The sequence below is a fragment of the Odocoileus virginianus genome, chromosome 27 (genome assembly GCF_023699985.2).
Source record: "Odocoileus virginianus isolate 20LAN1187 ecotype Illinois chromosome 27, Ovbor_1.2, whole genome shotgun sequence".
Classification (NCBI taxonomy): Eukaryota; Metazoa; Chordata; class Mammalia; order Artiodactyla; family Cervidae; genus Odocoileus; species Odocoileus virginianus.
Window position 1 is genome coordinate 5,231,741 of NC_069700.1, and position 26,776 is coordinate 5,258,516.

At 47.1% G+C, this 26,776-nt stretch overlaps 1 protein-coding gene across 3 annotated transcripts in view; it reads right to left on the reverse strand.

Annotated features, from left to right (window-relative positions):
* Window positions 1-4,236: 4,236 nt before the first annotated feature.
* Window positions 4,237-26,776, reverse strand: part of NEDD9 (neural precursor cell expressed, developmentally down-regulated 9) — a 191,012-nt gene continuing 168,472 nt past the window's right edge. For all 3 annotated transcript variants that reach the window (XM_070457029.1, XM_020889886.2, XM_020889889.2), the window contains 5 exons: window positions 14,784-14,885; window positions 13,768-13,869; window positions 11,568-12,788; window positions 9,482-9,571; window positions 4,237-6,737 (listed from right to left, as the gene is read on the reverse strand). In XM_070457029.1, coding sequence (XP_070313130.1) covers window positions 6,228-6,737; window positions 9,482-9,571; window positions 11,568-12,788; window positions 13,768-13,869; window positions 14,784-14,885 — 2,025 coding nt within the window. In that variant the 3' untranslated portion in view covers window positions 4,237-6,227. The remainder of the gene's footprint in view (window positions 6,738-9,481; window positions 9,572-11,567; window positions 12,789-13,767; window positions 13,870-14,783; window positions 14,886-26,776) is intronic.

Here is a 26,776-nt window from a genome sequence, read left to right on the forward strand (position 1 = left end):
TTTGACAGTGAAAAGTACAAATGCACACACATCTGATACAAAACATACATATATAGCATTGAGATAAAACATATCCATACACCAAAAGTTCCTTTGTGCTCTTTTCCAGATAACTCCTAACTCCCAACTCCGATTTCAGGAAGTCACAGGTTTGAGCTGCTACTACACATTGGACCTGTGTTTTCCAGAGCTCCGTATTTATATGTAGTCTTTATTTACCTGGCTTTTTCTCAGCATAATGATCATAAGGTTGATCCATTCTTGCTGTAAGATCTGTAATTAGTTCCCTCCTTTTTATTTTTTAAAATTAGTTAATTAATTTTGGGGGCTGCACCTTGCAGCTCATAGAACTTCCCCAACCAGAGATCCAACCCACAGCCAGGGCAGTGGAAGAATAAAGCCTTAACCACTGCACCGCCAGGGAAGCCCTCATTCCCTTCTTTTTACAGCTAAACAGGATTCCACTGTATGCAGAGACCACTGTTAATTTATCCACTCACCTGTTGATGCCGTTTGGATTGCTTCCATTTTGGGATTATGCTAAATAAAGCAGTTAATTTTGTGGACATTTATTTTCTTTTTCAAAAAACATTTTAAATGAAGTTTAGTTGATTTACAATGTTGTGTTAGTTTCAGGCATACAGCAAAGGGATTCTTTTCTTCAGATTCTTTTCAGGTTATTACAAGATATTAATAACCTGTGCTATACAGTAGGTCCTTGTTCATGGACATAGATTTTCATTTCACTTGCCTAAACACCTTTGGAATGGCTGGGTTATACGGCAAATGTATACCTAACTTTATAAGAGATTGCCAGACTGTCTTCCGAAATGGTTGTACTATTTTACACTCCTATCAGCGAAGTAGGGGAGTTCCAGAGAACTCCAGATATTACCGTTCTTTAGTTTGTTGTTGTTCAGTTGCTAAGTCGTGTCCGGCTCTTTGTGACCCCATGAATTGCAGCACGCCAGACTTTCCTGTCCTTCACTATTTTTTATTTGCTTGTTCTGCTGCTGCTGCTGCTGCTGCTAAGTCGCTTCATTCGTGCCCGACTCTGTGCGACCCCATAGACGGCAGCCCACCAAGGCTCCCCCATCCCTGGGAATCTCCAGGCAAGAACACCGGAGTGGGTTGCCATTTCCTTCTCCAACGTGTGAAAGTGAAGTTGCTTAGTCATGTCCGACTCTTAGCGACCCCATGGACTGCAGCGCGCCAAGCTTTCCTGTCCTTCACTATTTTTTATTTGCTTGTTCTATTAAGTGCTAAAAGAGAGTATCTCCCACCTAGAATTGAATACTGTAATTATTTTCGGTTTCTCCTTTCAGTTCTTTTTGCTTCACTGTATTTTGAACCTTTGAGATCAGTGCATTTGCATTGAGGAGCGTTTTGTCTTCAGGAGCTCCTCCTCTCATGATGATGAGCCCAAGTTCTGAAGTCCGCTTTGTCTGCTGAGAAAACTGTGCCAGCTTTTCTTTTTAAAAATTAGGATGTGCATGGTATATTTCTCTCTCTTTGCTTTTAACTTATATGTGTATTTTTACTTAAATTGGGCATCTTTTAAATAGCATATAATTTAGTCTTGCAGGGGGTGGGGTGGGAGGGAGGTGAGATATATGTATGCATAGAGCTGATTCACGTTGTACAGCAGAAACTAACACAACATTGGAAAGCAGTCATCCTCTAGTAATGAAATAAATCATATATATATGAATAAACACATAATTTTATAATAAAACAAATCAAATTAAATACGATTAATTGATAAAATAAATAAAATTAGTTTATTTAAATTAAATAGAATTTAAATTTTTATTAAAAATAGAATTTAAATTTTAAAATTTAATTTAAAAAAATTTAAAATATTTAATTATTTAAATTGAATAATAAAATTAAATAATAAATACTTTTGATAAAATAAAATATAAATTTAGTATTTCTCTTTAAAAAAAGAATCTAGTTTGGGAATCTCTGACGTAATTGGAGTGTTTAGACCATTTGTATAAAAAAGATAATAACCAACAAAGAATAAACTGTGTGCTTTCCAAGTGTACAGTTTCATGAGTTTCAACATGCATGCACCTGTGAAGCCATCACCACAGTTGAGAAGATGGGCATTTTCATCTTTCCCCGGTTTCCCTGAGATCCTTGGTAACTCACCCCTCTTCCCTGACAACTGTTGATCTGCTTTCTGCCATTGTGGTTTGTATTTTGTAGAATTCTGTATAAATGTGCAGTGTGTGTACTCTTTCTTCTGGTATGCGTCAAAATGATTCTGAAGTTCATTCATGTTGTTTTTTGTTCCACTTTTTTTTTTTTTTGCTCCTTTGTATGTCTGTGTAGTATTCTGTTGTGTGGATATTTAACAATGTTTATTCATTCACATAGACATTTGGGTTGTTTATAGCTTTGGACTATTACAAATAGAGCTACTACAAACATGCTTTTTGAATGAACTTATGCTTTTATTTTCCTTGGGCAAATACCTAGGAAATGGATTCCTAGGGCTTCCCTGGTGGCTCAGATGGTGAAGGATCTGCCTGCCATGCAGGAGACCTGGGTTCGATCCCTGGGTTGGGAAGATCCCCTGGAGAAGGGAATGGCAACCCACTCCAGTATTCTTGCCTGGAGACTCCCATGGACAGAGGAGTCTGGCGGGCCCACAGTCCATGGGGTCACAAAGAGTCGGACACGACTAAGCGACTAACACCTTCACTTTTCTTTTCACAGCGTCATGGGGCTTCCCTGGAGGCTCAGTTCTATCCCTGGGTTGGGAAGTTCCTCTGGAGGAGGAAATGGCCACCCACTGCAGTATTCTTGCCTGGAGAATCCCTTGGACAGAGGAGCCTGGCGGGCTACAGTCCACGGGATTGGAAAGAGTCAGACATGACTGAAGTGAATGAGCATGCACACACGCATGGTTTTAATATATTAATTAAACTAAATTTAATTAATACATTTAGTTTTTTTTTAAACTGCCAATCATTTTCAAGTGTTTTGCATTCTCTATAGCAGGGTATAAGAGCTCCGTTTGCTCCAATTCCTTGTCAACAGTTGGTATGGCTTATCTTTTACTTTAATGATTCTATTTGGTGGGTTTGTATTTCACTTACTTTATTGTATATTCATGTCTTTTTTTTTGCTAGCTACTTGGCTTAGGAGATCTTACTTCCTGATCAGGGACTGAACCTAAACCCCCTACAGAGGAAGCTTGGCATGCTAACCACTGGACCGCCAGGCAAGTCCCTCACATGCCTTCTTTTGTGAGATTTCCATTCAAAATTTTTGCCCAGTTAAAAAACTTAGTTATCTGTATCCTTATTCTAATACATATCTTTGGCTGAGGTATGTGGTACAAATATTTTGTTCCAGTGTGTGGTTTGACCTTTTAGCTTTCTTAATGGTCTTCTTAGAAAAGTTTTAAATTGTGATGAAGTCCAATTTATCAATTTTTTATGATTTATGTTTTTGGTTTTATCTAAAGAACTCTTGTCTACCCAAGATACAGGAGATTTTTCTCCTGTCATTTTCTTCTAGAAGTATTAAATCTTCATGTTTAGGTCTATTATCCAGTTGAGCATTTAATTTCTGTGTAGAGTGTAAGGTAAATATTCCGCTTTTTCCATGGAGAGATCGTTTTTCCAGCACCATTTTTTTTTTTTTCCAGAAGACTTTCCATTTCCCAGTAAGTGCCTTGACACTTTCCTTGGAAATGTTTATAGATGTGGGAAAAGAGTACATTCAAGGTATATTCAAATAATTTATCTATAACTCTCAGTAGGATAGCAGAATGAAAATGGGCCAAGCATTATAGATAATTTATGTGGTTATGAATCTATTTTCATCAAATATATTTTCTTTTAAATATTATTGATGTCTATTCAAGAATGCATTGAGCAACTCTCTTTGATTCTAAAATGACATGAATAGTAACATTCACATTATGACAGCAGATACCATCCCACCTACCATTTAAATATTCAGGCTTCCTGGTGAAAAGAAGTCTTTTTCCAGATATTTGGGTTTGGTAATGCTCACAAATTCCAGAATTTTCTTCAAATGCAATACACCCCGAAGTGACACAAAATGAAAAAACAGGTCTCAATTTTACTCAAAAATCCAGATCTATGGTATTAATAAACTCATGATAATTTAACTTTCTATGTTAGGAGTGCCAAAATAAGCTAACATTTAACTGTGTGACAAAGAAAGAAACAGAAAGAGAAAACCCAACGCCTATGAAAACAGACATCTAAAATTTTAATGATGTAAAAATAGCCTCTACATATAGTACGGGAAAGAGATTAATACAGATTGAACATTTTGGTTTTGAAAACATGAAATGTCACCTCTTAGCTTAGAACAAGTCATCGCCTAAGAAATACACATTATACAATGAAACATACAAGGACAGTTTTTCAAACTCATTGTTGATTTTCAGCAACCCCCTTCCTCCGCACACACTTGCTTGGCCTACAGCAATCCCGATTTCTTTTGGCAGAATAGAAGGTTGAGAACTACAACAGTGGTTGTTCTGAAAAGCACCTTCTGGGTAAGTTTCACTGATTTTTATTTTTTTCTTTCAGCCCACTTAGATCATGTATCCTTCTCTCCTAAATACTTTCCTGTTCCGATAATTTGGTTGTCTAAAACAAGCAAGCTTAATTAAGTCAAGGCAAATCAAACATTTTTCAATTGACAGGAATGGGATCATTAAATAAAAACTGGACTGATAAGCCATATATAACTTGCTTCTTGACTTGGTGATATGTGAGTACATTTACCCACTGGGTAGGAAGGGTTTCACCTGCCCCATGATGAATCCGATGGCTTGTGATGTGTTCATGCTGTGCCAACCCCAGCATGTACCGGAGGACAGACTGCGGAATGGATGCTGTGCTGAGCTGGGGGACAGTGAATGGGCTGTGTACATGGGGTCATTGGCCATGCAGCGCTGTAAAACCTAGATGGGCTCCCGACAGCTGCTCTCAACGGTGGGTCTGCATGTGCACGTTTTAGGGAGGGTAAGGGATCAAGCCATGACCTCTCTTAACAGTAAGATGTGGCCTGGCGGCTCTAGCGTTTAGGTGATTGAGGAACTGGCCAGCTTCCCTCAGGACCCAGGGATAGCAGCACCTAAGAGTATAATGAGTCAGAAAGGCCTCTGCTTACAACTCAGGGGGAACCGTCTTTCTTTTGTGGATGACCACAGTCCGATGTGTCTTTAGGAATTCCTGCTGCAAACAATATGCTTTTTTTGCCAATCTGAAAACATCCTTTGGAAAATCTCATGGCCCAATCATTCATAAATGCCGATGATCAAAAAGCCCTGGGGATGGACTTCCTGGGTGGCCCAGTGGTTAAAGACTCTGAACTCCCAATGGGGGCGTTCCGTGGGGCATGGGTTCCACCCCTGGTCCGTGGTCTAAGATCCCGCGTGCCACCTGGTGGGGCCATCAAAGAAAACCTTTGGGGAACACGTGGTCTCCTTTTATTGGGACAGCGTCCTCCCTATGTTGAAACAACCCAGCCCTAATCGGGATACAGCCTCAAAATACACATGTCTCCCCTCTGGCACTTAATGTGTCAGAGTTTGGGTTAAGATGTATCAATACTTTCTGAAACTTTCTAAGAGGGTTTTTTTTTTTCCACCCAGAAGTGAGGCATCTTGCAATAACATGCCTGAGACGGCCAATTTTGGAAGGGCTTTCAAAAAGGAAACAAGGTGTTAACCCGCCTCCTTATAGAAGGTGAACACTTGCAAATACATTACTGTGTGTCTCGGACTTGGGAGCAACAGGCTCAAAGCAATCACGAGCATGTGTAGAGCAATAGTACAACCAGCTGGTAGGTTTTTTCTAAAAAGAAAATGCAGCATTGGGAGGTGCTTCCTAAGGTGCTTCTTAACTCATGGTTCTTAATGGAATGTATCAGACAAACATCTACAAACGAACATGAACAGGTAGTCACACACACGTGGACAAGATTCTGTACAGTTTGTGTCTCAGATGCTGACGTGTGTACATAAGAACCACACAGGGGGGAAGAAAAAGCCACCTGCCCCCTGGAGTTCCCTGAATTTCTGAATGCCATCTAGCCCCTCAAATGTTAAAGTCTCTCACTTTTATACAAAAATATCTACAAAAATAGACAAGATTTACAAAAACCAGAGAGGATTTTCCAGTTTCCCTCAGTACCCCACGGCAGTGCTCTCTCCCCCCTCTCTGCGCTCAGAACGTGGCCATCTCCAGCAGAGAGCGCTTGAAGAGCTGCGCGTTCCTGGACAGGTCGGTCACCTGGTGGACCACCTCCTGCAGGGCGGGGGTGCTGGGGTAGTGGAGCGCCGCCGTCTTGGTGGCCAAAACTATAGTCTTGAGCTGCTCGCACAGCTGGTTGCTGGCGTTCATCACTTTGTTGCGAACGTCCTGGGCGGCCACCTGCCGGGTCAGCGTGTCTCCGATGAACACCAGTTTGTGGGCGCTGAGGATGACAAATTTGCTGTGGGCCACGAAGATCCTCGGAGGCTGCGCCGCGCTGAGGCAGCTGAAGAGCGCGTCGATGGCGCTGAGCAGGGAGATGTAATGGGTCTCGCACTGGTCATAATAGAAGCAGAGGAGCTGCCGGTCCTGCGCGCTCACGCCGCTGCTGGCGGTCGGGAGGCTCTGCGACGGCTTCCACTTGGAGATGTCGTTCTCCACGGGCTTCGTGATTTCCTGTTCCAGCAGCTGGAACTGACTCAGCTGCAGGGGAGAAACAAAGCCCGAGCTGGTTAAGGACGAGGCGGTGTCTGCCGAAGTGGAAACTAACCAGGGGCTTGCAGCTATAAGGCAGGGATGCTCATGACAGGTGCTTTTTAGATGCCAGGCCTTGTCGGGTGGCCTGGCTTTCCTGAGTTGTAAAATGCAGAGGTTCAGAAAGAGGATGCCTAAGGAATCCTCCAGCTCTGACTTCTGCGACTGGACATGATTGGTCTCTTCTGTCCTCAGGCTGGAAAGCAGGGTAGGGTTTCAACCCAGCTCCCTTGGACAGCAAAGAGATCAAACCAGTCAATCCTGAAGGAAATCAACCCTGAATATTCATTGGAAAGACTGATGCTGAAGCATAAGTTCCAATACTTTGTCTACCTGATGCCAAGAGCCAACTCACTTGAAAAGACCCTGATGCTGGGAAAGATTGAGCACAGAAGGAGAAGGGGGCAACAGACGATGAGATGGTTGCAGTCAAATGCTCTACCACTGAGACATACACCCTGATAAGATGGTGGGATGGCCTCACTGACTCAATGGACATAAGTTAGAGCAAACTCCGGGAGATAGTGAAGGACAAGGAAGCCTGGCGTGCTGCAGTCCATGGAGTTGCAAAGAGTCAGACGTGACTGAGCAGTTGAATAACAACAGTTACCTACGTCTTCACAAAGGTTAAATGAGTTGATATTTGCAAAGTGTTTAGAATAGTGTTTGGTATTATGTAGGCTCTAGGTAAATGTTTATTAAACGTTGAGTGGTGGCCAGGGAAAAGCAAATGTAGAGATCTCTTGGTCAAGCCAACCACTGATGTTTGCTCCTTGTAGAGGAAAGCCTTGACTTTGTCCCTTTAAGACACTTACATAAAAGATAGTCTATAACCCTTTTCTATTTCTCCTACTCTTTCTGACCAGATTTATAAATGTCATTATCCAGCAACATAGGGATGACTAATGTATATAAACGGGGCGTCCCAGGTGACTCAGTGGTAAAGAATATGCCTGCCAATGCAGGAGACTTGAGTTCGATCCCTGGGTCAGGAAGATCTGCTGGAGAAGGAAATGGCAACCCACTCCAGTATTCTTGCCTGGAGAATCCCATGGACAAAGGAGACTGGTGGGCTGCAGTCCATGGCATCACAAAGAGGAGCACATGACTTAGCGACTAAACAAGAAAACAACAAATGCATGTAAATACACATGCACTGTGGAAGAGATCTTCTCTAAAGGGATCTGAACACTGATTGGGCTCATCATATCACCTGGACCCTCAACGCTGTCTCAAGGAAGAGACCTTACCCCGGGTCAGACTCAGTGTTAGCTTTCTCCCTTCTCTCATGGCCCCTAGATGGTGTGTTATCTAAATTGCAGTAATTCCCAGCTATTGCACCAAATGTCAGGAGAGACTCTCTTTGGCAGGCAAGGATTATCCATCACTGGAGTTTAGGAGTCAGTCAATCTTTTGCCCTCAGATAGGGTTGAGTCTGAGCAGGGTTAACCTCACTCAGCTTCTCCCTTGAGAAATGCACTTAGACTCTTAGTTGCCTTAGACTCTGTTTTCTTCTTAGGAATTACTATGATTCCAACAAGTCCCCTAAAGCCCTGCAGTCTAAACTTGGCCAAACGCCAAAGCAAATATAAACAGGGTGATGCTTTAGCATAGTTAGCTTATGCTTTTCCAAGTATGTTCATAAATATATTATCTCATTAGATGGAGGGGAGAGGGGTTTTCTCATTTTCTAGAGAAATAATTGATGTTTGGGGAGGTTAAGTGACTTGTTTAAGGTCACGTAGTTGGTTGGTGAGAAAGCACAGATTGGAACTCTGGTTTCCTGAGTTCTGTGTGCTATTCATGTCACTGCACACCATTTCAGTTCATCTTAAAAGGCCTAGAAATCCTTGATCCACTTCTCGCTATTTTTATGCCCTTACATTAGCAATACCCATTATTATCTGCCCCACTCATGCCCAGCTTTTGAATGAAACTGCCTTGCCCGAAGCCCTTAGTAAATGGACTTGGATATATTTTGAATCCCACCCTCCAACCCTTAAACTGGACCAAGAATAGCCAAGCCATAGGCTTGTGTTGGAGAGACAGGGAGAGAGGGGAGAAAAGGAGACAGATAGAGATAGATGTGGCTCAGACTCTCTTTTTTTTGGGGAATTTTATAAACCTGAGAAGGAGCTGTTAGCTTAGGTTGCCAAGATGAAAACCTATCTACAGAAAAGACTTTGAGTGGCCATTTATGGGTTCTGTAAAAGTCCCAGGGAAGTCAAATGAGTAAAGAAGCAGAGGAAACTGCCAGAAAACAGAGGCAAAGGAAGTCAATTTAGAGAGAAGCAAAGGAAATAGAGAAAGGAGAGGGAATGGATAGTCCTAGTTCTTTCAGATGTGGCTGTATCTTCATTTTCTGTTCTTGAATTCTCCCATTATGGCTTTACTATAAAACCTGTTTGTTTGGGCCAGTTTGAGTGGGTCTTGCTCCTTAAGACCAACTGCCTTAACCCAAACAGTCCTAGTGTGTTAGATCTACAGGCTTAGTCTGGAAAGCTGCTATTTGAACAGAGTCCAGGTACACCCAGCTGGATTACCAAGGCCATAAACCTTTTCTTTTTTCTTTTACCCTACTGATGCCAAAGTGTACTGGAAGGGTCAAAATCATGATCTTTTGAAGTCATACCTTTCTTATTAAATGGGAAGTGTTTTCAACACTAAATAGTTTTTGTTCCGATTGAACGTACCTGATGATGTTCCAGCTGCATCTTATTCTGTTTGATGATATTTTCTTTTTCCAAGAGCTCTTTCTGTTGCCTCTCGAACTCCTCCTTCCCCTTTTATTTTTCAACATAAAGAAAACATTACATCACCACTATGATTCACTTATGCTAACAGCTTCATTGACAAACATGTAAATACTCTTCCACTGCCTTGGAAACTTCCTGCATGCCCAGTTAAGTCCTGTGAATCCCAGTTCTCAGCTGAACTTCCAGAGTCACTGTGTAAATCGCAAGTGAAAACTAAGATCTATTTCAGTATGGGGTGCCATGCTCTCCACTCCACTTTACCATTTTTGTAGGACTATCCATGACCTCCACTCCCCCAAACCTCCTTAAGCAGTACTTTTTCTCAGGGTTCTTTTCTAATAGATTATCTGCAAACCCATAAACCTCCTGCTCAGCTGCTTCAGTCGTGTCCGACTTTCTGTGACCCCATGGACTGTAGCCCACCAGGCTCCTCTGTCCATGGGATTCTCCAGGCAAGAATACTGGAGTGGGTAGCCATTCGATTCTCCAGATCATCTTCCCCACCCAGGGGTAGAACCCAGGTCTCTCGCATTGCAGGCAGATTCTTTACCTTCTCAGCCACCAGGGAAGCCCCTGCAGGTCTAAATGTGGGCCACATTACATTTCTAGTCTCTTCAAGTTATCTGCAATTCTATAGCAAATCACTATTTTCCAAAACGCAGAGTTGGTCAACCAGCCGGGTAAATGGCTTTTGTTTGTTTGTTGTCGTTTGGCTCAGCCACGTGGCATGTGGGATCTTAATTCCCTGACCAGAGACTGGAGCCGTGCCCTCTGCATTGGAAGTGCAGAGGACTTAACCCCTGGGACTGCCAGGGACGTCCCCGGGGAGATGCTTAACGCCTCCATCTATTCCCTCCCCACGCTGCTCTTCCGCACAAGGCGTGGCTTGCTCTCTCCTCCCCCAGTTGCAGTAGAGAATTTTCTAAGTGCACCACAACAGAGCGGTTTTCAGTAATCCTCGGGGCAATCCAAGGCTGTCAGTCAAATGAAAAGAATGGTAGAATGAGATAGTAAGCCAAATTCTAAATAACGGATCTTGTAGAACGTTTTAATCCCCCAAAGGGAAACGGCAAGCTGTCATGATCCCGGGTCAATCTGGTAGAACTGTCACTTGTAGGAGGCAGACTATCATGGCCTCATTTCCCATATGTAGGTTAACTTGTATATCAATTGGTAAATGCCCAGTGGTCTTCAAAGTAAGACTATGGTGGGGTTAACTTTCTCTGTGAGTAATTACACACGTACACACACACAGAGAGTACAGAGCTGAAGGAAACAGAAGATTCTCTAGTGCAGAGGTTTTCAAATCTTTTTTTTTTTTTTAAACAGTGAAGCACACTCCTCCTCCTACTTATATTTTTTTCTTCAAATTAAATATCCTACAGAACCGTATCATGAAATGTGAATACACGTGCAGCCGGCCTATTTGGGGGCCCACTGTCCTACTTGGGGCTTCCCTGGTGGCTCAGTGGTAAAGAATCTGCCTTCCACGCAGGAGCCACAGAAGACTTGGGTTCGATCTCTGGTTTGGGAAGATCCCCTGGAGAAGCGTATGGCAACCCACTCCAGCTTTCTTGCCTGGAGAGGCTAGTGGGTGATAGTCCATGGGGTAGCAGAGAGTTGGACACAACTGAAGCAACTTAGCACTATCCTATGCGGGGGGGGGGGGGGGGGGGGTGGGGGGGGTGGGGGGTGGGGGGGGCAGTCTCTTCCTGCTTGCCTGAGGCATATCAATCAGATCTAATTCAAGGCTGTGCTTCATTCATTTTGCAAATGAGGAAGTCAGGTGAGGTTACATAAGTTGGTGACACAGTCAGGGTCCTGGAAAAGTCTAGAGGACTCTGGACTCTCTGACCTGCGTTCTTTCTACTGGACAACACTGCCTCCAGCTTGTGAACCAGTAACCGTGTTCCTGAACCTTTAACCGTGGTCTCCACTGCCGCGGTCTAGTCTGCATCTTACAGGTGTGAGCCCCAGGCCCCCGCATGTGAATGCCGGAGCCTTAGGAGTCTGGCGTCTTTACCTGCAGGTGGACGTAGTCATAGTCATCCATCCAGCTCCTTTCCGAACCATCGCTGCTGCTACAGTCGGGAGGCTGCTCCTTGCCCAGGCTGGGGGGCAGTGGCTTGTTGAGGGCGGGGGCCTTGTGGTCCCCGGGGGGCAGCAGCTGCCCCGGGGAGCCGGCGGGCGGGTACTCGGTGGAGTTCGTGATGCTCTCCGGCCCGCCCTTCCCGGGGCCGGCTCTGAAGAGGGCCTCGGCGTTGTTGCTGATGGTCGTGGTGAGCTGCTTGGCGTCGTCCGGCACGGTCTTGGCCACCATCACGAAGCGGTCCAGGCTGTCCCACTTGTTGTGGGGCTTGTGGACGGCCAGCACGTTCAGGGACCAGCCGCACTCGCTCAGCTCGTGGCTGGTCTGGCCCAGGATCTGGTGGGAGTCCTCCAGCCGCTGGAGCTCGCGCTTCACCTTGTGGTGGAGGACGAGCTCGGGCAGGCAGGCGGCGTTGGCCGCGGCGCCCTGCGCGAAGTGCAGGTAGTCCCGGAGGACCAGCTCCACCCTGTCCGCGGCGGCGCGGACCCCGTTGACGTGCCGCTCCATGTAGCCGTAGCTCCGCCAGTCCGTGGTGACCAGCGCCATCAGGCTGGAGACGGCCCCGTCCAGGGCTTGCTGCAGCCGGAGCAGGCGCTCGAGGGCCGCGTCCGGGTCCAGGAGGAGCCTCCTGTCCTGCGCCGGGGAGGTGGACAGCGAGGACTCCTTGGAGGTGGTGGAGGACGTGGACATGGTGCTCCGCGTGCTGCCCGTGCTGGAGAAGGACAGCCGGTTGATGCCGTCCACCACGTCCGCGGGGCCCTTGGCTTCCGGCGGCTGGTGCGGCGGCACGTCATACACCCCGTCCCTGTCTTCCGGGCTGGCCTTCTCGCTGGTCTCTGCTGGCGCGTCCACAAACTGGACGCCCCGGGGGATGTCGTAGGCATCGTTGTTCTGGGAGCCCACGGGTGGGGCCGGCTGGGGGGCCGGCTGGGTCAGGGACGCGCCCCCGTGTCTCCGCGGGGCCAGCTCGGCAGCCCCGGGGGCGTCGCCGTTGTACTTAGGGTGCAGGTCCTTCCCCAGGGGCTTGGCGCCCGTCGGGGGGATGTCATAGACGCCCTCGGGCCTGCCCGCTTGTCTCAGCGGAGGCGGGAAGTCGTACTCTTTCTCCCGGAGCCCGGCCTCGTCTCTGTAGCCGGAGGGTGGAGTGGAATATCCCTGGGAAGCAAGTGGACAAGGACACTGTTATCTGCCGAGCGGGTTTAAGCGGGGGTGCAGAAACCGCGCGGTGCGTCCCCACGAGGGCCAGCGGTCCTCCTGGGTGCCGCCCCCTCCTCTCTGCTCCACGCATCAGGTGTCTCCGGAGGCTGCGCCGGGCTCTCGCCTCCACCCTCTGTCAAGGGCGCCCGCCCCTGGACGCCCCCTGCCCTGTGTGTGGACCTTCCTGCTTGAGCTGCTTTCAGGGTTCCTGGCCTATGTGTCAGGAGACCGGAGGTCTCCCCGGGGACCTGCTAGTGGGGTGATGCTCAATCAGCTGCTGAAAGGTTCTGAGACGCAATTCCCTCTTAGTGGAATGAGGATGAGGGCACTTCCTGTGCCGGTGTAGCCCAGAGTGACTCCAAACCCCTGTGGTATACCCAGCCTGATTGAGCTGTGACATGTTGCATAAACATGAGCCATGTGACATACGGGCTTCCCTCCTCGCTCAATCAGTAAAGAATCGGCCTGTGGTGCTGCAGACCTGGGTTCAGTCCCTGGGTCGGGAAGGTCCCCTGGAGGAAGGCATGGCAACCCACTCTAGTATTCCTGCCTGGAGAATCCCATGGACAGAGGAGCCTGGCGGGCCACAGTCCAGGGGTCACAAAGAGTCAGACACGACTGGGCGACTGCACCACCACCATAGGACATGTATGAGTTGCTGGCCAAACAGAATTGGCTGTTTTTCCTTCTTACTGGCTCACCTTATTGACGGCCCCATTTCCTTACGGGGAGGGGGGTTGAATATGAAATCCCTACAATCGTCTTTGTTGTCTCTTCTTCCCCCCCTGGCTCCCCTTCCTTCCCTGTCCTTGCTCACAAAGACAAGCTTTCCTCTTTGGATTATCTCACACATATGCACGTGTGCACACACACACACACACACACACACGCGCGCGCGCGCGCGCGCTTTTGGCAGCTTCTGCAGTACCTCACTTACCCCTTTGCTAGGAGGGATGTCATAGACTCCTTGAGGCTTTATTTCTCCCACTGGGACAGAAAACACGGGGCCCTTCACAGAGGACGGTGGGATGTCGTACACCTGGGGAGAAACACCTGAGTTACCCAGCATGGAAACACTTGTCATTTTATTTATTTATTTTAAATTTGCACATCTATTTTTGGCCATGCAGAGTCTTTCTTGCTGTTCGGGCTTTTCTCTAGTGATGGCTCGAGGAGGCTGCTCTCTAGCTGCGGTGCGGGGGCTTCTCGTTTTGGGGGCTTTTCCGGTTGCAGATCCCCGGCTCTAGAGCACAGGCTCAGTCATTGTGGCTCACGGGCTGAGCTGCTGCGTGGCATGTGGGATCTTCTGGGACTAGGGATCGAACCCATGTCTCCTGCACTGGCAGGCGGTTTCTTTACCACTGAGCCACCGAGAAAGTCCTACTTGTTGTTTTGCTATGTACTAAACTTTTAATGATGGATTTGTTTACCAGATTATGTAGTCTCTTGCTTTGGCTGAATTCTATGTAATAAAAATTGATGGAATTTTTGAATTTTGGGTTCTTTGACTTAGACTGAATATAAAAATAATCTTAGGTGAAAAAAAACCTGCACTGTGTGTACTTTATTATTTTTAAAAATTAATTTAATGGTTTGTGGCTGCCCCGCACAGCATGAGGGGATCTTGGTTCCCTGAGCAGGGATCCAACCTGCGCCCCCTAACCTTTGGATCTCCAGGGAATTCCCAACACTGTCTGTACTTTAAAGTGTAGTTTAAACTTTACGCTCCCTGAGAAAAGGATAAGCAACAAAAGCTTTGTGTGATCCAAGCCTCGGATTCCTTAAAAAAGCAAATCCAGAAAACAAGTAATACTGGCCCCTGGATAGACAACTTAAATAAAGCTTCACATGAAATGTGCAGATTTTTGTGAACTTCCCTTTCCTCTGGAGCCCAGAAGCAGAGCTGCCCGAGGTGCCCCTCTCCCCGGTGACGACCACGTTCTTGGTACGCACCCCGTGAGCCGTCTGGAAAGGAGGGACATCGTAGACGTCCTTTTGGTATCTGGTCGGGTACTCGTACACATAGCCGTGGCTTGTCCTCACCGGCGTGATCACCTGTGGGTGGGAAGACACGAGTAAACCTCCAAGCCGAGTCCTGAGGGCACCTGGAAGCTCGTAATCAAACACTCCGCCCCCATCGCTCCCCCACTAGGAGAACAAAAGAAAGACGGAAGAGACCAAAGGAAGGAGGCAAGGAGACACCAAGCCAGTCAACTTTCAAATCCCTCTTGAATCCCAGTGAAGAACCAGTCCCTGAAATCTCTCTGCCTTCCCCAGGGTAACAAAATCACCTCAAAGCTGGTCAGGCCAAGTCCCGATTCCCAAAAGGTACTTGGAGGGAGCGTGTTCATTCGCTTCAGTTGTGGCCGACTCTTTGCGACCCCATGGACTGTAGCCCACCAGAGTCCTCTGTCCAGGGGATTCTCCAGGCAAGAATGCTGGAGTCGGTTTCCATTTCCTCCTCCAGGGGGTTTTCCTGACCCAGGAATCGAACCTTCATCTCCTGCATTGCAGGCGGATTCTTTGCCCACTGAGCCATCAGAAAGTCCCACTTGAAGGGAGAATTGTGTTTAAATCATGAAAGTCCCAGATTGGAGCACAGCATAATGAAAAAATAAAAGGGCTCTGAAACCATTTGTAAAGTGAATAATGTAAATAGAGTTGAACCACTTAAAATTCCTCTCATACCTTCCCCAGGAAGCCTCTTCATCTGATGTGATTATGATTATAACTAAAATTCCATAGGCCATGAATTCCATAGGTTTATGAAGCTAAAGCTCGCACAGCTCAGCTGCCTGAGATGCCTCCAGGGGTTTTCATGCTAACGAATGAAATGCATGAAATACTGAGTCCTGGAGCCGACCAGGAAGAGAGCTCAGGTCTAGTCATTTTCCCATTTCCACCAGCGAAGCAAACATCCGGACGGTGCCCACGACCAAGTGATGTCAGATGTCAGACACACGCATCGCAGCCCAGCATCTGGAACTAATGTCAATGAAACAAACCTCACCCGCCAGGCTTGTATTTTCATATCTACACGCCCCACTGTGTCCTAAGCACGGGTAGAGAAATGACTGGAACTTAATCTCCTTTGAAAACATATTTAATCCCCCCCAGGGCTTCTAAATGACCAGGGTCTTGTGTCTGCCTCACCCCTGTGGGGGGACATGCTAACAGCACCCAGCTCAGTATTTGTCCTCGACATTCGTGAGAACAGACATCGCAGATTAGGAAGAGCTGGTTGGTGTTCCCTGAGAAACCATCATCTTTTATCCTTTCTCTAATGTGAAAACTCTGGCGTCAGGCTGCCTACGAAAGTATGCAAAAAATGCTCACATCCGTCTTACCCCGAAATGGGTGGAACTCAGCCAAAAGCACCAGTGCCCTTCTCCCTGGGGGCTCAAAATGCCTGGGTTCAATTTGCTTTTTAAATCCCTGGTGCTTGTAGCTGATTATGTCTCGCAAGGAAGGTAAAAGAGATTAGTATGCAGCCACCAGCCCAGCCCACCTCTCCACTGCCTCCGGTTTAAAAAAGGAGTCTCTTGCTTTAAGGTTTGTTGGCACAGAGCAAACAGAACCATTTCACAAAGTGGCTACTGTATGGTGCAGAGCAAGTCTTGCTTTTTAAAGCAGGATGCTAGTCCCTCAAAAAAGATACACTGTGTTCCCCATGCCCTTAGATGATTTATTTTTTTCTTCACTCACTATTGTCCAGGAGAGACATGAAGTACCTTCTCTTCCTCTATCTCATCAGCTCCTCTATTTATAGCTCTCTGTTTTGGCTCTTTAATAGAACCTACTCACAACCCTGCTTTTGTTCGTCTACAAGCTTCTAAGAGTGGATTCTATCCAAGGCTGCCAAGTTAGTAATAACGCTAATGGAAAATCAAGGCTGGTTATGCTGAAGGCCAGCCGCAGGGCTTCATCTTTAGTTTGAAAAAGGGAGGGGGGCTGGGAGATAGATGGGGTGGTGCTGGTATCTGAAAATAGCCCTTGGTACATGTAAACAGGAGGCGCGGTCTCAGGAAGGCGGGTCCCGGTGAGGCTCTGCCTTGCCTGTGCCGATGGTCCCTGGCAGAGGGCATCCAAGCTCCCCAGTATTTAACACCTCACTTCCTGACAAATGTCACCGAACTCCTGCGTGCTCCCTCTTTCTCATTTAGAGGATGCCTGTGGTTATCTTTTTTTTTTTTTAAACTTTGCATTCCAAACCAGTCATTTTCCTAGTTTATGCATTAAAAGAAACAGATGGTGAAAACCACAGAGGGGAAAAGCCGACAAAATACAGCCTCCCTGGACGTGACCATCCAACTCACACGGGTCCACAAATGGCAAGGAAAGGGGACCCGGGCCGTGCATCTGGTCAGACGCGGGAGGGGCACCGCGTGAGGTCCCCTGTGCCGCTTGGGAGGACGAAGGTCCAGGTCCCCTGGACGCCTTGCCTTTCTGGACGTCTCCTCCTCACCCCACTGCTCAGGTCACTTTCATGCCAATTGCCTGTTCTCTCCTCAGAGCAAAGTGCTGACTGTTCTGTACCTTACAAAGTATCCAGTTTTGTGGTTTAAAAGGCCAGTTTCTTACTGTTTGACAAAGTCCACAAAAACCTTTCTCCTCTCCCAGGATCACTGAACCTCAGCCTACGAGGAACACCAAGGTCTGGCTCAGGGGAACGTACACTTGGGGCGAAATCTCCTGGGCGTTTGCACAGCAGGCAAGGCACGGATGCTCCACACAAAGGGTGTCTTAAAAACTAATTTTCTCAATGAAATCAGGTCAGGCTTTTCATTTCCTTTCTCCCTCCGTTTGTTTTTCTTTCCTGCATTCCTTTCGTTCTGCGTACTTATTTATAGTTACAAGGGCTTAGCCTTAGGAATTACCAAAGTGACCTCTTAATGCCTTAGTGATGCCACAAAGAGGGGGCAAATTGTGGCCTTCCCGGGCTCTGTGACCAGCCGTGCCTGAAACTGTTTTCCTGGTTCTCCTGCAGAGGGTTTTCTGTCCAGGTGAGGAATCTACCCTTCCTGGGATGTTTGTATACTTATCATTCCTGTCAACTAATGGAAGAGTCTGAAGGTGGATCTCTGAGAAGAGCTATGGAGCAAAGGGCAGACTGCAGACATGTGGAAAAGGGACAGTCCACTGAATAAACCTTTGAGGCTGGATCCCAGCAGGGGAGGATCAAAGTTTGGGAACCGGGGTTATCTTAACTCTCTACTAATTTATTTTTTCAGATTTTAAAAAATTTATTGGAAGACAATCGCTTTTCAATGTTGTGTTGTTTACCATATGACCCAGCGATCTCACTACTGGGGATGTACTCTGAGAAGACCAGAATTGAAAAAGACACATGTACCCCAATGTTCATTGCAGCACCACTGATAATAGCCAGGACATGGAACCAACCTAGATGTCCATCAAGATGAATGGATAAAGCAGTTATGGTACATATATACAATGGGCTATTACTCAGCCATAAAAAGGAGCACATTTGAGTCAGTCTGGTGAGGTACATGAATCTAGAGTCTGTTATACAGAGTGAAGTAAGGCAGAAAGAGAAAAATATTGTATATTAATGTACATATAATGAAATCTACTAATTCTGCTTGTAGAAAAAGCAAAAAAATGCACAGGGCTTACCCCGTCCCATACTTTAGTTTGCATCATTTTGTGCCTCAGATTCTGGGCAGCATGCATTCTTTAGAGATGCTATTAAGACTTCCATGTCTCCTAATTTTGAGACCCGTGCATGCTGAGATTTGGAAGATGGGGTGTCTGTGTCTAGGGTGGCAGTGAGGGCTAGGGGACACTGAAAACCACCAGGTGTGAGTGTCACTGAGCCGGGACGGAGCCCTGGGTCTGTCACCCGTGTCTCTACATTCCGTTGGCCTGAGTTTGCACCTGTAGCAGGGCCCAGGCCTGATGCGGAGCTGCCAGTGTGCTGAGCAGGTCGGGGGAAGGGAGGACACGCTGAGATCCTGTGCTGGGAGCACAGAATTCCTCCCCTTCTGAGAGGTGGCAGCCAGTCCTCAGCTCCAGCCAGCTGCCATCTTGAAAAAAATACTCCCGGTGTTGCCGGATCTTTCCAATTTTCACGAGAAGCCAGAAATCTGGGTTTTCATGTGGTATCTGGTTTTCAAAATTGGCTCCACTATTTCAAACAGCATCGTGGCCAACGACACGACACATGTCTCTGGCCCCCAGGTGCCGGTCCTGACTCTCATCTGTGTATTTCTTCCTCCCCCAGCCCCCTCAGTCTGAGGGCAGAACCCCGAAGCTCTTCACCAGTCCCGTGTTTTGGCAAGACAGAAGCACTCCATTTTTCGCAGGCACCCTGCGTGTCTCACCTCTGTGCTCCCCCTCATGCTGTGTCTTTGTACAAGATGCTCGACTTTCTTTCCTCCTGTGCAAACTTTATTCAATCTTTGGGCCAACCTGAGTGCCCCTCTCCCACAAAGCCCTTCCCAGACAGATACATCTCCATCCTTGGAACGGACTGTGTGTGTACCCACATCTACAGTGCTTATCCCCTGAGGACTGACTGTTTCAGACTATCTCACCTCTTTTCTTCTCACTGTGAGCATGGAGACAGGGCTGAGTGCAGTGCCTTGAATGTAGGAGATCTCGGATAAAGGTATAGACTGAATATGGTAAAAGGAAGGCAGTAAAGGAAAACCTGGGCCTTTTCTTAAGCAAAGGGGCGTGGCTCTGCCGAGGGGAATTACAGATGATGAGGCTGGTTTCCAGTTAGGTCAGCTCTAGGATGAGTGGCACCCGTGGGAGGAGGGGCGTGGCTTATCAGCCACCCAGGGCGGCGCTGTGCAAGTGGGGTGACCAGCAGAGCAGGCGGCGCCTTGGGTAGAGCTGAGAAATCAGAAACCGTGGAAGGATTTTATCACCTGCAGCACTCTTTGGTGCAAACCACAACTGGATGGGAGCCAAGAAGGGCCACTAGCTGCTTTCCTTTTCCCCAGCCTAGAGCCTGCATGTGACCCAAACACCTGCATTCTTCTCAGCTGCAGGCCAGAAACATATGGGGGAGTTTTGCAAAAAGAAATGAAAACAAACTCTGCTTTTTGCCTTCACATCAGAAAGAAGATACAGTAGAAAGGACCAGGGGTCATGCTTTCTCTAGTTCTGAACATAGGGGACAGGCCCGTGTCACATGAAACCTCGGACCGAAGGCCAAGGTCACACTGGGTCTCTGGCTCATTGAAAGGATTAGGTCTGATGAGGGGAGTGACGGAGAATGTAGGCTGGACACAGAGCTGGGTGTGGACCCTGGTTCTACCGCTTCTAGTAGCCAGGAGGACACGGCCATGGTGTTTGTCCATTCTAAGGCTATTCCCTTACTGTTGTTTAGTCGCTAAGTCGTGTCTGACTCATTTGTGACCTCATGGACTGTAGCCCGCTGGGCTCCTCTGTCCATGGGATTTCCCAGGCAAGAATACTGGAGGGGGTTGCCATTGCCTGCTCCAGGGGATCTTCCTGACTCAGGGATCGAACCCACATCTCCTGCCTTGCAGGCAGATTCTTTACCACCTGAGCTACCAGGGAAGCTGGCTTCCTCATTAGGAGCACATACATGATAATACTTATAGGCTATTAGGAGTATTAAATGAGATCAAGTACACAGGGGACCTGGCATAGCGTAAAGTTGTAAGCCTCAGCTATTTTTATCATAATCGTTACCTAGGTTATGCAGATTTTACTTTTGGACTTAAACTGGGCAGAAGGTAATTCAGATCAACCATCCTAATGAAGACAGCTTTAAAAAAGTGAGGAGATAATATGAAAAATCCTCTTGAGGGTTATCAAAAAGTTAAAAGATAGTAAAGAATTACCAGGTCAAAATAGAAAAGTGGAGAAGGGGGAACTTCCCTGGTGGCCTAGTGGTTGAGAATCTGCCTTGCAATGCCAGGGGTGCAGGTTCGAGCCCTGGTTAGGGAAGTAAGATCCCACATGCTGTGGAGCCACTGAGCCTGCCTGCCACAGTGAAAAGGTCCCACATGACGTGATGAAGCTCTCGTGTGCCACAACTAGGATCTGACGCAGCCAAGTAAGTTTTAAAAAGAAGATGAAGAAAAGGAAAATGGAGAAGAAATTCACAGAGAGAAGCCCTGAATTCTGAGGTTGCTTTTCTTCAGGGCATTTGCTGACCTAAAATAGGTATGAGAGGCTACATTGTGTTTCCTCAGCTTCTATGGGTGAGGGGACTTGAGGGCTCGTCAAGGTGGGAACCATGAAAACCATCCTCCAGTTTGGGTTGGGACCATAATGGCTGCATGGGAAAGTAAGGATTAACCGGAAGAGAACCTACCCTCGTACAGGCCGGAGCTAGGTTTTAAGTCATCACGGCGGGCAAGAACATCTCAAAGCCTGAAATTAGACTTATGTGCACTTGTGAGGCTGGCAGAGAGAAGTGAAATCCTCTCTGAAAGTACAGAACGTCTTGATAGGCCTTCGATGATCTCTACCAATATTAAAAAAAAAAAAAACACACAATGTCCAACACACAGTCAAAGATAACCAGGAATGCAGGAGATAAGGCAAGAGAAACAAGAACAAAACAGCCAATTCCTGCTTCCTTCCTAGGATGAGGATGTCTGATCACAAATCTCAAGGCCACTTGCTTTCAAAATGTTACATGATTAAACAGCAGGAGAAAACCAAATTTAATCATCCTTAGATCTAAGTCATGTAGAAAGACACCGACCTTCGCAAATGTATAAAGTGTTCCGGAAGTCATCTATGAGGCAATGGAAATTTCATACTAAAGCAGGACATGACAAAAGACTTTGGCCCTGGTGATCATGAGTGGATTTACTTGGATTACTGTTTTACTTTGGTCATATCAGTGTTGCCATTGTCACAGCTATCATCATAACAGCAAGAGCCATACCAGTAGAAAACCCCAGGAGAAAGCGTGCTTTGTAATCTGAGAGATACAGAGATTTACCCCAAGAGAAAGACAGCAAAGAACCTAATCCAAGAGACTACTGAGTTTCTCCTTGGTGGATTTCCTTTTCAGTGGGCTGGGTTTGTCAAGAGGCTCTCACGGAGAAGTGGGGCACATATGCATGAAGACTGTTTAGAAGCAAAACTCTTTCCAGACAACTTCTGCTCACACGGCATCACTTGTACCAAGGTCTCAGAGAGTCTCCTTGGAGGCACTGCTTCCCGTGGACATCCACTGAACCTTCTTAAAGCAGAGCTGGTGGGCGCTGGGGAGGGGGCGCAGCGAAGCAGAGGCCCTGTGGTTAGGAGAGCTTCCGCAAGACATTGCTCATTCAGGGGGTACCGAGCAAAGTGGGGAGGGAGCCGGCTGTGCCCCGAATGAAGACAGATCCTGCCCACCCTCAACCCGGTGAAAGCCCATTACTAGGGTCTCAGGCCCCCTCAGCTTCTGGGCTCCCTTAACCCCAGCCCTGCAGCTCATCTACTTATCACAAATTCTCATCTCCCTCCGCCTACTCACGCTCCTGTTTTGACTCTTGCCTTCCTTCCGTGCTCCCGGCAACCGGAAGGAAGAACAAAAACAGAAAAAAGGATGCAGAAAAGTCCTCCTGTTTGGGAGAAAGCATTGGGTGGAGTGCATGAGAGCCGGGCCGGGATGCAGAGGAGCACAAGGAATTTCAGCACCATTGGTCCTGTTCTTGGAGCTTTTATTAACGTGGGTTTTTTTTTTTGGCGTGGACCATTTTAAAACTAATTAAAAATTGTATTTGTTTATGTTTGGCTGTGCTGGGTGTCTGCTGCTGCGTGTAGGCGTTTCTCTAGTTGGGGAGGGCAGGGGCGGCTGTCTAGTTGTGGTGTGAAGGCTTCTTTCTCATTTCAGTGGCTTGTCTTGTGCGGTAAGGGCTCGCAGTGCAGGCTTTGGAAAGTGTAGCATGTGGGCTCACGAGTGCTGGCACCGGGACTTAGTTGCTCTGCGGCAGTGGGATCTTCCCGGGGATCGAACCCGGGTCTCTTGCATTGGCAGGCGGATCCTTCACCATTGAGCCACCAGGAAAGCCCTGATGTGGACCATTTATAAAAAGTCTTTATTGGATTTGTTACAGTATTGCTTCTGTTTTATGTTTTGTTTTTTTCAGCCAGGAGGCATGTGGGATCTTAACTTCTCCACCAGGGATCGAATCCACCCCCGCCCCAGCACTGAAAGGTGAAGTCTTAAAACCACTGGATCAGCTCCAGGGAAGTCCCCCTAATGTTTTCTTCTTATTATCATTGATATCATTATTCATAGTTCTACAGTTGATGTATGTATGTATCAAAAATTACAAAATAGGATTTTTTAAAAGTTTTAACAAAATTTTAAAAAATAATAAATTCCACTTGGGGGGGTAGGAAGGAGTCTTCTGTAACTGCTTTAATCTCTGTGTTCCATGATTTAATTTCATGTCCCCCTCTACAACCCAAAGCAACATTAGGAATGGTCTGAATTCCACAATCCTTTGCTTCTGATACCCAGATAACACTTCCCCGGTGGCATTAGCAGTAAAGAACCCGCCTGCCAATGCAGGAGACGTAAGAGATGTGGTTTTGATCCCTGGGTCGGGAAGATCCACTGGAGGAGGGCATGGCAACCCACTCTCAGTATTTTTTCCTGGAGAATCCCTTGGACGGAAGAGCCTGGGGGTCTTCGGTCCATAGGTTTGCAAAGAATTGGACACGAATGAACTGACTTAACACGCACAACGCCTCAGTAATGGACCAGTGGAGCTGACCCTCGAAACCAGCAGAGTAGGAATGTGTGTGACCAGCTCCTGGTGCTCTGCCCTACGGCCTCGTCAAGAACTGGGCAACCCAGGTGGTGCTCAGGAAATGTAATGGTAACTGATGAGAAGTGAAAAAGCGCCACTGTGCCATAGTGGTTTCAGCACATATTCATCACCTCAACACTAACAGCGCCAAAGACTGTCTGAATTCAAGAGCAGGCCTCACCGATTAGCAGTCATCTTTTTGCCTTTTCCTAGATATATGTGGAAAGTAAAATTAGATGGCTTCCTGTCTATCTTTAATCCCTCAACACAGTGTTTTATTTATACTGTCTCTGGAACTTGTGCATTAACAAGGGTATTTCAATTTCTAAAACTGCCTGTTGGAAAGGACTTATTTCACCTAAATGGGCTTAAAAAGCATTAACAGAGCCACCCAGTATTTACTCCATCTTATAATAACCTCTTTGTCTTAAAGCCCATGGACGGTGTGACCCATTCCCTTTAAAGAAAACCCCAGGAAAAGAAACATCAGTATTATCAGTGCCCCGCTCATGAGAGCTTGGATCCCATTTTCAGAAACTGCAAAGATACAGGGGTTTGTCTGTTTAAAATACAAGATGACTCCTTGCTTTTCTGCGACCGGAGGAAATGCCACAAGTTGCCTACGCTAGATTTATGAATTCTCTATAAATTCTCTCTGCTCCGCTTGGGTGTAGCAGTGAGCTCATTTATTTACTCGCATAGCAACAATATAATGAAAACTGAGTCTGGCCTTAGAAACACACCCTCCTGGGCCGTGTCCACCATTAACCCTTCCTAATGCTTCTCTTGTATACGTCGAGAGCTCTCCCCCTGTATTTGGGGAGGTGATCGGCTTTCCTTCAAGGACATTTGGATGGCTGGTTTTAGGCTAGAAGCCTTTTGCTAGCCATGCGAAAATCACGGCCGGGTCCTTTTTCCAAATGAGAAAAAAATCCCTGAAGCTCAGAGGTGGAACAGTGCTCTTGGGTCCCGCTCCTCTGACATGGCGTTTGGACGGCAAACCACTCTGTGCAAACAGTGGCCGATTGTTAGACCCCCAGCACGTCTCCCCGCTGCTTTCAGGAAGCGCTTTGTGTAGCAAGTGCTAAAGCAATATTTAGTTATGGAGTGACCAAGTGCCAGAGAGCAGCTAGGAGCATTTAAACGTGAAAGAACATGTTGGGAAATGACGTCCGGCTTTTGCCAGTGTTTGAGGTCTTTCTCTGGACGGAGCTGAATACAGCCCATGACAGAGTTGGGCACAGCGCAGCCATTTTTTTTTTTTTAAATATGTCCCGAGGCCCGAAATGTTCTTTGAGTGAAAACTATAAAAGGCGCAAGCATTTTGGTTCTTTTCTTGTCCAAATAAATTCAACAAAACACGAAGCACAAAATCTAGATTTTTGACTCGGATTTCAGAGAGGTGCTCACAGACTGCCTGAAAGGGATGTGATGATGGGAAGAGGGAAGGGTGAGAATTTCCGCACCCAGATGCCTCTGGGTACCATTTCCTCCTAAATAGGATGAGGGAAGACGCTGTGACTTAACTGGAAGAAAAGGGTGATGGCAGGTGGAGGCGGCTCATGTGGCAGAACCTGGTGGCGGATCTGAAAGGCGCTGACCCAGGGTTGCGGCAGGGCGGTCGCTTCGAGAGGCACCAGACCCATCAAGGATTCCTGCCGAGCCCGGAGGATGAAACAGAGGAAAATGGGCAGAACACGAATCCCAGGACGACACTCTCTGAGCTCTTGGGGACGAGGCAGGCATGAGCGCTCCTAACAAGACGCCGCTGCGAAGTGTTCTCTGTATTGGGATTCACTCTGCTGCCCCCGCCACTGGGCTCCTGTCTCCTCCTTGCTCTTTTTTTTTTAATCTAATTTTTTTTCATTTATTTTTATTAGTTGGAGGCTAATTACTTTACAATATTGTAGTGATTTTTGCCATACATTGACATGAATCAGCCATGGATCCTACTCCTGGCTCTTCAAGACACGGTTCTGCCTTCTAAGGGAGACTGCGGTTTCCAGATAAGAAGGCAGGTGGGATCCTAAAGGAAGGGTGTGAGAAGAACAGGCTCAAACGGAGGCGTCAACCGAAACTGACATCCATGCCCAGCTGTCTTTTCTTCTTTCTTAAGAATCTTAAGGCCAGGTCGTGTAATTAAACTTTTCAAGAAACTCTGGGAAAAGAATCAGATCAGGATATCTGGGTCATAAAATTTTAGCTAAGACCATTAAGCGATAACTCAACCCTACTCCCCATTTCACAGCTGAGGGGACTCAAGTTCAGAGGTTATTTAGCTGGGTGATGACGGGGGCGTGCCCCACCCGGGGGCCATGGAGACTGCACAGTGTTGACAGGCTTCACAGTGAACAAATTAGACATTACCTCTCTAACTTCTGGCTTCTCAGGCGACTCAGCAGTCAAGAATCCGCCTGCCAGTGCAGGAGACGTGGGTTCGATCCCTAGGTCTGGAAGATCCCTTGGAGGAGGAAATGGCAACCCTCTCCAGTATTCTTGCCTGGGAAATCTCCATGGACAGAGGAGCCTGGCGGGCTACAGTCCATGGGGTCGCAAAAGAGTCGGACATGGCTTAGCTACTAAATAACACCACCACCACCTAACTTCACAAATAAATACTCCTAAAAGAAAGTTACTTCCTCATTCGAGAAGCAAAACTTGAGATCTGGGGAACTTATGTTTTGGGGGTGCCCCTTTCACTGGCAAGCCAGTTCTGGGAGATTTGACTGCATCTGCTTAAATAAATTTATCTACTTGGAGCGATTTAAAGTCATGAGAAAAGCCAGTGTTGCCAATGGCAGAGAAAGGCATCATGGCAGTGTTCTCGGCGGTACCAGGGTCTTTACAGCATCCAGATGACCTGCTCAGAGCTTCTGAGGGTCAGCCTGCCCTGGAGCGGGAGATGTGGCCAGGCGGCGGGCATCTCCTGGGATCTTGACTCCGACTCCCTCAGCCTCCAGGCCATGCCTGGATCCGAGGTGGGAGCCTTTGGAAGTGACTTTCATGCTTTCTGGCCAACAGGATGCTTTTTAGCACCCAGGGCTCTGGTGAGCTGGAATTGCTCAGGAGTGTTTAAATATGCCTCTCACTTTAGGCCTTGGCAGCATCAGCCGTTAGCTGGGATGTGAAAGTCATTAGCTTCAGAGTCAGACAGACGTGGGCTCAAATGTGAATCCGACCTCTTCC